At 42.2% G+C, this 13,795-nt stretch overlaps 1 protein-coding gene across 4 annotated transcripts in view; it reads right to left on the bottom strand.

Moving 5' to 3' along the window:
* The window catches only part of dock4b (dedicator of cytokinesis 4b), a 166,140-nt gene that overhangs the window by 109,757 nt on the left and 42,588 nt on the right, over positions 1-13,795 (bottom strand). For all 4 annotated transcript variants that reach the window (XM_015957327.3, XM_015957351.3, XM_015957334.3 and 1 more), the window contains exons 2-5: positions 5,293-5,376; positions 2,097-2,137; positions 377-432; positions 103-199 (exon numbers count right to left, since the gene is read on the bottom strand). In XM_015957327.3, the coding sequence (XP_015812813.1) occupies positions 103-199; positions 377-432; positions 2,097-2,137; positions 5,293-5,376 (278 nt within the window). The remainder of the gene's footprint in view (positions 1-102; positions 200-376; positions 433-2,096; positions 2,138-5,292; positions 5,377-13,795) is intronic.

The raw sequence follows: 13,795 nt of genomic DNA, 5'->3' as shown, positions 1-13,795 counted from the left end.
CTCTCCAGCGGTCAAATAAACTCCTTGCATGAAGCAACTTAAAGATGCTCTTAAAGAGGCGGTGATATTTAAATCCATGCAAAGTGTGCTGGTGCTTCCTACCACATAGAGCTGTTTCCACATGGCACCCCAATCTCGGAGCGTCGATGTCATCTCAGTGATGACCGAGTCTTCCACTGGGATCACAGTCTCAAATTGCCTGTCAGCACACGCACGCACACACACACACACACACACACACACACACACACACACACACACACACACACACACACACACACACACATACACACACACACACACACACACACACACGCTTTTGACTATAGTTTGTTTACATCCAAATCACATGTAAAAGTGCTGAAACATCCCTCACCCTTTGTTCTTAACAACAGCATTCTTCAAGTGGATGTAGCTGGATGGGAAGATCCCCTTTGCAAAAGGTTAAAGAGAGAAGAATCATTTACTTTTCAGAATGAAATTACACACATTATCAATTCAGAAACCAAAGTAAAACTTGTAAAACAAATGCAACACAGTCCAGAACCCTTATAGGCATGCGAACTATTATTAAATTGTTTTCATAAACAGCCATTCCTGCAGAACCTTTCCATTTCTGTGGAATTCTCGGGACAGTCCTGCATGATTTGCTCTTGTGGCACCAGTTGGAAAAGACGGTGTGAAAATGTGGCCTGTTTCAGATCTTTTTCTTCAGTGAAGATTGTGGAAAGTTCCTGTTTCTGATGACGTTTCCATCATTTCTGTGCAGCTGTATCTGCACAGTGAAAAAGTCCACCTCCCAGACCAGTTTCCCAATAGGCCCATATGACATTTTGTTTTTAATTTGCCTTTCAAACAATTATCTCTAAGACGATACAGTAAAAACTGTCTACTATCCACCTGATTGGTTTGTTGCTATGCTGCTTAAATGACCATTGACTTTGGTTCTTTCCAGTGTGCATTAGGTAGTATTTTCTAACAGTGGCTGTTTAAAGCTATACTATGTTAATTGTATATGTTTCTAAATCATTTTCTTGAGCCAGTATGTGCTAAAATGACCCTTTACAGGGTTAATGAAACATCACTGAGACCCCACCACCCTCTGTGGCCAGAATATTGCACTTGCAACTTCAGAGTGGCGGTCCAGTCCCTGTTGGAACCACTAAAAGTGTAGCTGACAAACCAGCCCAGCAGTCTACTTCCAGCGTGTTTCCTGGAGGTTTTAGATCATGAACACAGCTGATTTGTTTGATTAAGTGATGAATCACTCCTGTAGACACTAATGAAGGAAGGAGACATTTCAGCTGTTGGATTAAGATGTTAAAAAGACGAACACACAGTGAGGAGATAAGTTTTGCTTCTGGTTCTACAGACGGACACTAGGGGGTGCCAAAATTGCCTAGTATCCCTTTAAACTATCACTGACAAGGTAATTAATCTCACATGCAGATAGCACTTTAAAATAGCCTCAGTTTGGGTACAAAAGAGATTCGATCCGTTTGAAAATATAAACTAGCGATAATGGGATCAGAAAGAAAGTGTCTTACAACAATTCATAACTCAAAGTGTTCTAGCAGTTTATGCTAATGTCATTTTATAATCAGTAAAATCCCATAACTTTCGCTTTGACTTATATTTGGGGGAAAAGTTGAAAATATAACATTTGTGTAGACTAGGAGATGTTAACGGATCAGAAACCATATAACAATAATAAAGGGTTCAAACAGTCTCCTTCCTTCCATAGAACCTCCACCAGAGGGCAGTAGTCATGTACAGGACAGGAACGGACAGGTTTTAATGAAGGTACTAATCCTAATACTCCATCTTGAAGGCCAGAATTAGCAACAATAATCTACAAATAGTCAATAAAATGCTAAAGTTCAAATGTATTGGTTTTTGTTCACTGGCGATTGCCCAAATGTTCTATGCAAGTGTTCATTTATTTCTCCAAACTGAGGCCTTTCAGCAACAGAGACAAAGAAACACACTTCCAAGTGGTTACAATTCCCTTTATCAGACCCAAGAACGACCTAATATTGAAAAATTTTCCCATTATTGACCATTTACTCGAAAACATTATAAGAAAATCTTCTCACCTTGACGTTGGGATTCTTAAGGATGAATCCTCTGTACCATCCTGCAAAGACAGCGCACGGATTAAATTAGCTGAATGTCACTATGAGGGTCCACGTGAATCCAGAGAGAAGGAACAACTTATCTTCTCATGTTATTACACCCTCCAAAATGGACTTCAGCCAAATTAGCGAAAGCAAAATCCCATCACTAATAGATACAAGCTAATACATTTACATTTCTGCTGATGTTCTTTGCCAAAAAAGACTTTAAGCTCACCCTGCTGTTGCAGTCAATGTAAGTCCCTCCAGATAAGAGCATTAGCTAAAAAGCTCAAATGTAAATGTAGTAGTAGCTTTAATCACTCTTGGCTTTCAGCAGAGCACAAGTGACTTAAGTCCCATCTTTTGGGGGGCATACACGGTCAGACTAATGTTGAGTAATGTGAAACATAAGCTCAGCTTTTCCATTGATGAGTCATTGCTCCAGGATGATGAGCTTAACATTGGTGGCTTGTTGCAAAGCTCCATGGTATAAAGTGCAAAACAAAAACAGCATGATATTTTAATCCTGGAAAAACACATGAAACAGCATGAAAAATCAAACTATGTAATGGTTCCAATTTTAAAAGGTGTGGAAAAGTATGTGTTCTCATACAGATTTCTTCTACCTTTGCTTTTTTGCCAATTAAATGTTTCCGATTAAAAAACTAATTTCTACGGTGAACAAAGCTTAACTTAAACAAACCAACTTGTCCTTGTTGGAAAATGTAATTGATGGTTTTAGACGTTTCTCTAACATGGGTTCAAATTTTCAAGTTAGGAATCCGGAACACTCAGATACTTGAAATGATCTTTTGTATATTTGCTTCAATTAACAATAACAACAACAACAACAACAACAATAATAATAATAATAATAATAATAATAATAATAATAATAATAATAATAATAATAACAATAATAATGGTAGGATAAAAAACTAAAAAGTGATCCTCAAAATTATCTATTTGTCTTTTGTAAAGTATTTCCAAATACATAAAACTGAATCTTCAGCTTAAACTTGTTAATATTTAAAACATTCAGGAACTTCTGGGGGTCCAAGACAGAACCCTGTGGTACACACATTTTACAAGAACTAGAAAGATCCCTCTCGTGAACTTCAACATATTGATAAATATATGTTAATTGTATGATAAAATTCAATTCACAACAAGAATCATCTCACAGCATTTTACAAAGTAAACATTCCAACTGAACCCACCTTTCAGTGCTTTGAGTTCAGTTCATTATTATAATTAGTTAAACATTTTCTATGTAAGAGAACCCAGCAGATTACATCGAGCCACTCAGTGTGGTTACATGCACACTGACTGACATCTAAGTCGATCAGGGGCGACCTTATTGTAATAAGCTGGGAGTCTTTATCCTAGTTTACATGCGCATTAGAAAACTGGCCTCTCAGATAAAGTTTGTTCCACTCCAGTACAGTAGGTGGCGACATGCCTTTTGTTATGTCGGCATTCTTCCAGTTAGCTTATAGCTACACAAGCAGTAAACAAAGACTGGTGGGAGTGAAGCAGACGGAAATGAAACAGGATATGCACAATAGCTGAAGGAATGTACAACCACAACGCTGCAGCACAGCTTATTTGGTTCAGACTAGGGCTGGACGATACAGAAAAATAGTATATAATAGTAAATAGTATATCAATAAATATTTTCAACATAATCGATGATGATTGAAAAATAATTGAAAAATAATTGTAGAAAATATATTTTACATGCAGCCCTGGCCATTTTATTTTTGGTATTTTAATCTTTTATCCACCTGTTCTCGCTGTGACATCTTGCTGCCTCACTACCAACTGATTGGCCAGCTGAAGTTCATGCCTACCTCCTAGAGGTAGCCTCTGATTGGTGGGTAGAATCAGTCAGCGGCATCTTTGCGCGAGCGTAATTCCTTTTCAGTCTGGTTGCAGTGGGGTAAACATCTGTGCTTCATGTCAGAGTCTCCAAAAGCAACACTGCTCACAGCCCTCCTTGTTTAATAACTTAAGGACACCACAGACTTCTCCGCTGGTCTTTTGCCCCGCTCATGCGCTCAGAGACAGCCGCCTCCCTGAGAAAGCTGAGTGAACATAACCTGGCCGTGTAGCAGCATGCCGACCCAACCAGGACCGGCTTGGGCCAACCCAGATGTGAATGTGCCACTAGTGTAGTTCATGGTGGGTGTTTTTCTTTTCTGTACTGAGGTCTCTGGCCCCAGGAACTTTGTTCAAGGGAGAGCTACTGAAGAGCAGAGTCAAAAATCAAACGTTTCATGGAGATGACAAGTCCGTGAAGACACATTCGCCCTGTGAGCTACAGCGTTTTGAAGTGTCAATAGTATCAACATGAGGCAGAGCCATTAGCATGTCTCCTCTGCTGTCAACAGCCCGCCTCTTCGCTGTTGGCAGGATTTTGATTTGAGTCCTCCCCCTTGGGCCAAGCATTCAGCTGGCTGTGCTATTGTCTACTTCCTCTGAGTCTTCAACCACAATATCACGTCCCTCTGACTGGCAAAGCTGCACGACTGACGTTGCTGGCTCTCTCTGTGTGTGTGTGTGTGTGTGTGTGTGTGTGTGTGTGCGTGCGTGCGTGCGTGTGTGTGTGCGTGCGTGTGTGTTTCTATCTCCTGAAAGGAAGTGAAACAAGAGCTCCGGAAGACGAAGGTGACTGTGCACGGTGGCGTATTTGTGGTGAAGTGAGAGCATTGACGTGCTGGGAAACAAATTCACATTGTTCTGAACATTTGGAAGAAAAACAGACCGTAGACAAAATTACAGAAAGAAACAAAGACTTTAAAAAGCATTCACAAGGAAAGGAAGGCAGGAAAAGAGCTTTAAAGGGACTGAAGAGAGGGGAATAACAGAATGAGCTGGCAGGATGTGGGGGAAAAGCTCAGCTGCAGGAAAATGTGGCAAACATGAGTTTCCACTGGCTTCTCCATCACACAAATATGATGCCGTTAATGTGCATGATATATTTCAATCACATAATTAGGATGATTACCTCTAGGTGAACACACTAGAACATCACTAGTTTTCTGCATGCTGCCAGGTACTACTCTCATGAACTAATATATTTGCATTTTGTATGATTTGTGGATTTGAACCAACTTCACGCCCAACATTAATGATTATTGCCTTGCACAGAGCACTGTGTTCCACAGCATACCTTCACATTTCTCCAGGATCTGCACCGTGTCTCCGATTTCCAGAGGCAGGCCATGCTGGATGGTACCTCGGAAGCTGACCAGCACTGCAACAAAAAAGGGACACAAAAACTCAGTTAAACATTTTTGCAGAACCACACAGAGAAAAATGACAGAACGGGTGAAGAGTAAACCCGAAACAAAACAAGAGGAGGTGCAATCAATAGCGTGTGTGTGTAAAACAACCACACCGCTTACCAAGCCACTAAAAGCTGACATCCACCACTTACTTAGGCCTTATTCACACACTCACTGATACAATCATTCAGGTAAAAAAAAAATCATAAAAAAGTCTTAGATGCTTGGTTTAGGTCAGATCAGGACCTAATTCTCAGTAATCGTGTTTCACTAGGGCAGTTAATAACAATAAAAACATCTGAGAAGGTTTCAAAGCAAAAACAACTACAGTCAATCAAATTAGTTCACCAGAAAATCAAATCATTCATGCATTTTCAGTCAAACCTTCTAATAAACACAATCAGTCTTTACAATGACACTTGCATAATGCAGCACTCCTTCTGCACCGAGTGATTACAGAGGGAAACGTGATACTTGTAACAGGGTATGTGCATGTTTAAGGGAGCCAGATTTAAGACCTTTTTTAAGGCTACTTTGACCAAATTTAAGCTATTTTTTAAAATTTCATTTAAGCTATAATTTCCAGCTATTGCCTGAAACCGGTGCTAACCATGTCGCGAACGTGGGATTAGCCATCCAGTTACCATTAAACTTTCACTTCCCCATGGTACAAGCTCCCACTAGCTTAACCAGCTAATGTGCTCATCTAAAAATACCCCCCTTTCACAACCAACTGAGTGTGTACAGTTCCGCTTATGCAAATATGATACACATAAAATGCTGAACACTAACTAGAAATTCCCGAAAATTTTATAGAAATAAAAATATCTTGTTTATTGGGTCTTTGGTCTTTTAAGACCTTTGGAAACAGTATTTAAGGATTATTTGTCATTTTTAAGGATTTTTAAGGCCTTAAATTTGGAAAAGCTAATTTAAGACGTTTTAAGGACCCGCGGATACCCTGTTTGTAACCATGTAAAAGCAGCTCTGTCCTGGGCTGTCCTCTGGACTCTGTGTGAGAGGTGGGGGACAAGGGGGTGCTGGCAAAACTCACATCAATGCTGGACCATGAGTCACGCCCCCTGCAGGACTCCTTGTCTGCTCTGGAGAGCAGCTTCAGTGACAGACTGGCTCATCCTTGCTGTGTGAAGGAGAGATACCGCAGCTCTTTCTTTCCTGCCGCTGTTAGACTGTAATAGTCACTGCTAATATGGAACCCATACATCTGTAACATTCCATGACAAATATCCCAGACATGTGCAATAGTACTACTACTGTCAATATGAGCAATAATTATCTTGATTATCTTAATTTACAATTATAGTGTTGTGTGATATATTTTGTGTGCTACTGCTTCTATCCTCTGTCCTTGAGCTGTTGCAATAATGCAGTTTCCCCACTGAGGGACACATAGATGTATTCATATTCTTACTAATTTAGTTTTAAGCCCATTTTACCAACATTTACATAAAATATATGGTTAAATACATTTACAGTGGTCTATGATAGGAGTGAATGTCTTTGTACTCCTGTTTCTGAGTTCTGCCGTGTGGTGGAGTTGCTAATGCTAACTTAAAATGCTAGCTTCTACTGGTCAAGGTGTTCTCTGCTGTTTCCTGGACGCTAAAACAACAACAGCCTTCCCTGTTGTGAGTGACAGTGTGACGTAGATCTGTCGGGATTTTCAAAATCCTAGATATTCACTGACTATTTAGCTAATGAGGGAGATCGGTGTAGGAGAATATTTTCATGTTCAGCCTCCATGAAGATCTCAGAGTGACTGATTATAATCAGAAATAATTAAAGATGTTTTTCTGTGAACCACTCCTTTAAAAATTGGATTTCTAGCATAAAAGACTCAGATTATCTCAGACTATGAGGAAATCGCCTGCCATCAAAGTGATTGATTCAAAGAAATATTCACACAAGAACAGACAGAACGGTTTGGATAAGGGCCAAACACTGAGTCTCAGGTAAGTCCCTTACCAAACAGAGGTGTTATCGCAGTGTAACAACAATAATAAATAAATAAATCCAGTAACGGTCTGTGACAAACAGCTTGACATCTCGTTACGGGACAGAAGGATTTAGGATTTGGTGTTTGGAAGGCCACAACTCGATTTACTCGTAAGTACAATTTGGGGGTTTCCAGGAGAGATTAGCAACAACTGGCAGAGCACATTACTGATGGATTCATCCCTAAAGTATTTGATTACTAAAATGTTCAATAGCTGCAGCCATAGTTGAAAATCCAGCTTTTTAATCCTGATTTTTAGTCAGAAAACTGGTTAGAAACATTATTAGAATTACAAAAGTAGAATTAAAGGTAGAAACACACACAAAAGAAGACAAACTTTGATTTCATACAGAAAATCTGTAGCTTCGTCACTGATTGGCTAGTGTGAAAATTAATAATCTGTTTTTAATAGCTAAGAGATCATTCCTTCTAGGAAAACAAGCTAAACAGTACATTCTGTCAATTATGATCCTTTGAGATTAATCAAAATTATCAGCAGGTCCGACCTAAAACTGGTATCGGCCTACTGACCTGCAACCGTTGTGTTTCTATTTAAAGAGGTGATCAAATGTTTGTTTTGATTTTCTCACAGAGATTTGAGCCAGTTGAGTTCTAAAGCAGAAACGGAGGGATGCTGAGAGTCCCTCTGGATCAGCAAGTGCTCGGAGCTACACGAGCGTAACACCCATCAGGAGACGGTGTCATCTGACAGCTCCTCAACCATCTCCAAGCAGAACAGTGTCCTGCTCACTGAGCCGGCACACTCACATCAGAAGACAGCAATGTTCACCCAGACACAGAAACACAAATCCATCAATGCAGAAACTGTGTGAAAGTCTCCAAATGCTTCTGCTGCAGCAGCGAAGGCTGCACATCCACACATGCGGCCTTTTGAAACAGCGGCGTACGCCTGCACACATGGAAGCACACAGAAAGCCATTCACACATGGACACACACATGCAACAGAGGCAGGATTCGAGGTGGAAACTTCCTCCACTTTACACCTGAACACCAACATCCAAACTTCTGTTACATTCAGAATGCGTCCATGTCGTTTTGCATCCGACGCCAAAGCTTCACCAGCTCCTTGTTATTCCCCCGATCTGAAGAAACTCCATCTCTAAAAAGGATTTGTCACATCTGACTTTGTAATTCATGTAAGAGTCAGCCACATGCACACACAAGTGGAGACGCACGACTCTTGCTGACTTTTTTTTTTGTAATTTATTCAAAGCTTAGTCGCTCACGCATTTCCACTCGCAAAGTGTGCCCAAAGCATGAATTACCCAAGGTGCTCCCCCAGCTGCATTCAGCTTAATTATTCAGTGTCAAGTCTGCATCTTTTCCCCCTCTTGCTGAAAAATGAAAGCTTAGTGCCTCTTCATCTACAAACCAGCTGCTATCTGTCCATTTATCCCTGACTGTAAACTAGGCTGACTGACCACCAAATTACAGACTGATGAGGCATTCGCTCTAGAAGGAACTGATTTGCACTTTTGTTCCGTTTACTCATGCAAGGGAAAGAGAACAGCGAGTGTCGACGGGAGGCAGGACCCCATTTGTGCCTGTTTGACCTCTTAAATGCTGCAGAGCAGAAAACCGGGCTGCAGATTTCAGCCTGGTTCAAAGACCACTGATGCACGAGTCCAACGTGACCCAAACAGGCTAACGCTAAGGACCAGCATCGAGTCATCCATCCTTTTAAGGCAGAAAAACTCAACTTGGTGACGTGTGACAGATCCATGACATCATCCAACAATCAAACACGCATACATGAATAAAAAAAACAGCACTGTCAAGATTTCTCAAGAAAGAATCATTGAGGGAAAGGTCACTGGGAATGGTGCCAGATATAGAAAAAGTGCTAAAAGTTGTGATGGAGAGCAGCTGCTTTGACACTGATGCAGCGTGTCATTGGGTTTCAGCACGTATCTCCTTTAAAACACCTGATAGAGACACTGGAAATCGTTCTTGCTTCATCAGGGGGAAAAGGAGAAGACTTTTATAGTGTTTGAAAGGACTGCGAGGGGTCCTATCACCCACAATATTACAGGATTGAAGGTGATATACATGTAACAGGGTTAAAACTGTTATTTTATGTTTATGTTTATTTATTTGGCAGACGCTTTTATCCAAAGCGACTTACAATTTCTAACCTATAGGGCATGTTGTGATCTGTGGGGGAAACCGGAGTACCCGGAGGAAACCCACGCATGCATGGGGAGAACACGCAACTCCACACAGAAAAGCAGCAGCCGAGTTTCGAACCTGCAACCTTCGTGCTGCAAGGCAACAGTGCTAACCACTGCGCCACCATGCAGCCCAATTCATATTTTATCTCACTCTACCTTTTAATCATGCTCTTATCTTGTCATGATTTCAGAATACTTTGACTTCCACCCCATCCAAAACATTTGTCTTCATCTGGCGTTTAAAAAAAATTCAGTGCACATAATACTGGGTAGAACGAAGGCAAAACACACTGGCAGCTTATGGCATGTGTTACAAGCTCTGCCTCCATTATCCTCAGACAAAATCCCTACTGGCTCTTTGGTGCTGCATATAGAAATATGCTCCCATTTGATTTCATTAGAAAGAAGAACGCTCATAAAAATCCTGGAGCTCCTGTACCAGCTCTTCTCCGCTTTCAGAGCAGTCAGTTTTGATCATGTGAAGTCAGGTAGAAAATTATGTTTATTTAGGAGAGGCTGAATTACATTTCAAACTGATATCTGAATGTTATATATATTTATACTTTCTGTGGGGATTTACTCAGCACATGCAGACTAGCTAACACACTTAAATGCTGGACTCTTAAGGATTAGCAGAAGTTTGGCACATGCTGAAATGACTCAGACTTTATAGTGTGTATATATAAATATGTATATATATCTATGTATATATACATAGATATATATATATATATACTGTAAAGTCAGAGTCATTTCAGCATGTGCCAAACTTCTGCTAATCCTTAAGAGTCCAGCATTTAAGTGTGTTAGCTAGTCTGCATGTGCTGAGTAAATCCCCACAGAAAGTCCCCTATAGTTCCCATTAGGTAGCCCGTGTTCGAGGCTCCCACTCAGAGTCAACACCTATCAAACCACTTTACATTTGGTTTCCTCGTTGCTTCGTCTAAGCCGCTTAGATGAGCCAATGTCGCCGCAGCCTCCAAGCGAAAGGAACAGCAGCACTGTCCTACACAAATGGCCAGGCTTATTAAATAGAAAAAAAGGAGGCAGCTTTAAGAAAGCTGATTGTGATCACAGCAGGATGTTCGGGTGCCAAGCTTTGATGATTAAAGAAGCCGGAGATTACTGTCTAAACGTTCACAGCTTTTATTAACATTTTGAGATAAATATATGTGCTTTTTAACCTAATTGGCCTGACCCTTTCTTCTCTCCGACAGCGATCCACATGCATAATCCATCCCCATGTGTTAATTATACAGCATTTATGTCATTAATATGCTAATTCGATAACACAGAAAACTGATGTCACTCTTTTGGCCTTCGCTGATGCCAAATGTTAAGAGCATGAATATTTAATTTGCGTGCGTGTGAGTGTTCTAAAACACTTATCGGAGAGGGTTTATTATGATATAAATCAGGTTAATGGGTGGAAGGTGACAGCAGGGATAAGTGAAACATCTCAATGAGGAAGGAATGCTTCATCTTTCTGGATTTTTTTTTTTATTATCACCAGATATTTGGAGCTGAATATCCTCCTGCTTCCTTTTTTCTGTGGTACAAAAGTTAAGAGTGCATTTGCCAAAACCAAAACTGCATTTAATTCCAGGAACGTGACTACAACATTCCTACTCAGACCAAAACTAGCTCAGTTATGTTTCACTGAAGCCAAGTCCACGCACAGTGCGTTCCCACGCACAGGCTCCAGCCAGCGCTCTGACTGTGAAGTCGTGCAATAACCTAATGGAGCTTCATTTTTAACAGTTGGTGTCTAAAGACATCCGGGAGGGACAAAATCCAGGAAGGTGAGGAGGTTTTTCCATTAACTGGAGCAGCAGAGAGGTGCTGCATCAAGTTCAGGGGTGGGAATTAACTACACAACCAACCGGCCAGCCGGGCTGGTAACTCAGAAAAGTTACCGGCACCGCAGGTCATCTGCTAAAATGTGTAAAAATTAAAACTGAACCACCGTTTTAAAATTAATAAACCTTGATCATGTTCATATTTACAATCAGCACTGTCAGTCTCTGGCACCATAGTGTTGCAGGCTGAATATTTGGCTAGTGGTGGACTAGTAGTTTCTCTTATCTTTGGTTCCAGATTTTACTCCACCTCAAAGTTCTTAAGCTCATCCTCATACTTCTTGTTCCTCATGGAGAGCAAGCGGGCCTGACCCACACATGAAGTCTTCCTCTGGCCCTTCGTCATTGATGTAGGGAGCAGCTGGAGTATTTCGCCAGGAATCCAATCCCCGTGGAGCCGCCATCTTCATGCATGTCTGCGTGTTTCTAACATGGTTCCACCCCGTGTTTTATAGTGAACTCGCCTCTAGTCATGGAAACATGCACAGTTCCATGCGCAGTGGAATTGCAAATGGTGGCTTGCTACACGGTGCGGCCACGGGGGTGGGGGGACGCTGGTGTGTAAATGACAAACAAAGCTTGGGCGCCACCCGGGCGGTAAGTCGTCAATTATTTACCGCCCAAAAAGAAAATTTACCATCAATTGGTGCTCGGGCGGTTCAAGTTTCCACACCTGAAGCTGTAACACATTTTCAATGTCTCTAGCTTAAATGAATGACTTGTGAGTCTGTCTCTATGGTAGAAATGCTCTAACGCTCCTGTTTCAGGAACTAGAAGTGAGCCACGGCAGAGGTGAGCAGAACAAAGCAGGATTTAGAATTTTATTTCATGTTTTTTTTTTCCATGTCCTGTCTTTCTGTGAAGAAAACAGAATTAATGTCTGAATGCTGGTGACAAATCTTACAGATTTACTCTCGGGTGCAGCATCAAAGCATCAGATCTGCTTTGAATGTCACGCCTGATACTTAAAACTTTATTGTTATTGTTTTTTGAATGCTTTGTCATTCCGATCAGACACGGAGACAGAGGTGAAAGAGAAAGGAAGAGACCAAAGGTGAGTGTGTGCGTGTGTGTGTGTGTGTGTGTGTGTGTGGGGGGGGGGGGGTCCCACAAAAATAAACAATCAATGATGAACGAGAGGCTGCTTCTAGACCTGCAGAAAAGGGACACACAACAATACAACAGGAGCAAGCTATCACTGCGTCAACTTGATGATGAAATATAAAATCAACATTGTTTTATTGAACAATCACGCGATAATAAATCACAGTGCATTTAGTGCCAACCACAGCCTTAAACATGCCCAAGTCCATACTTATGAGAGCACCATGTGAGCACCTGTGTGTGTACATGCGCTTGTATATGTAAGGTTTCTCTAGGAGCGTCCAATAGATAGTGTGAGGGGCCACAGATCTGCTCTCCAAAGACGTGTAGGAGATGGAGGGAGCTCCAAGTCCCAGAGATACAGGAGCTGCCCAAGAGCGCAGGGACTCCAAGGAGACACTAGCCAGAAAAGCCCCTGCCCCCCTTGAGAGGAGCAGAGGATTGCCCCAGGGGGCCACAACCAGCAGCCAGCAGAGTTCCGGGAGATATCAGCGGCAAGCTCACAGGCCCGCATGCAGCCTCCCACCCCCTAGCCGGCCGAGCCCGGGACCCAGCAACCCAAGACCATGGGGCAACCACCCCCGCCGGGGACCCAGCAGAGCCCAGGGACCCAGATCCCACCAGGCAGCCACAGGAATTGATCAGGCAGACGCCAAAAATCTTAAACCCCCTGACCCGGGAGCCACGAACACTCAGGCAGACCAAGGCACCGCACTCCACACCAGGTGTGGTGGGGGAGGGTAGACGAAGATGTATAGCATCAAAATAAGTCCCAGGAGAAGGGAGGAGTCATAGGCCCCACCTGACATATACAGTCATACACAAACACAGTCACACACTCCCTCCCTCATGCTCACACATACACATACAACCAAAGACTTACAAAAATGCACGCCGGACACACACACATGCTCCCCATACACACCCTATTCACTTTGGTCCCGGTACTGCTGCACAAGGGGTACAACTATTACAGGTTCCCAGATTTCGACCCTTCCTGCTGCTGGGGTGCTGATGAGCAGGCTCCCCCGCCCAACGCTGAGCATAGCTACCCACCACCCCAGACCCCAACCCGACAGCCAGATCCCTCTCCTAGCCTCCAGCCCTGGGAAGCCAAGCGACTACAGAGGTGTGCTAGGACCCCTAGTCTCCCTCCACCTGCTCCAATATAGTGTTAGTGCGGGTTAATCAGGTGTATTCTATGGCTGTGGTGAG

This window comes from Nothobranchius furzeri, chromosome 1 (genome assembly GCF_043380555.1).
Source record: "Nothobranchius furzeri strain GRZ-AD chromosome 1, NfurGRZ-RIMD1, whole genome shotgun sequence".
NCBI classification, from domain to species: Eukaryota; Metazoa; Chordata; class Actinopteri; order Cyprinodontiformes; family Nothobranchiidae; genus Nothobranchius; species Nothobranchius furzeri.
Note: the sequence above shows the minus strand (reverse complement) of the source record. Positions and strands in the feature narration are given on the sequence as shown.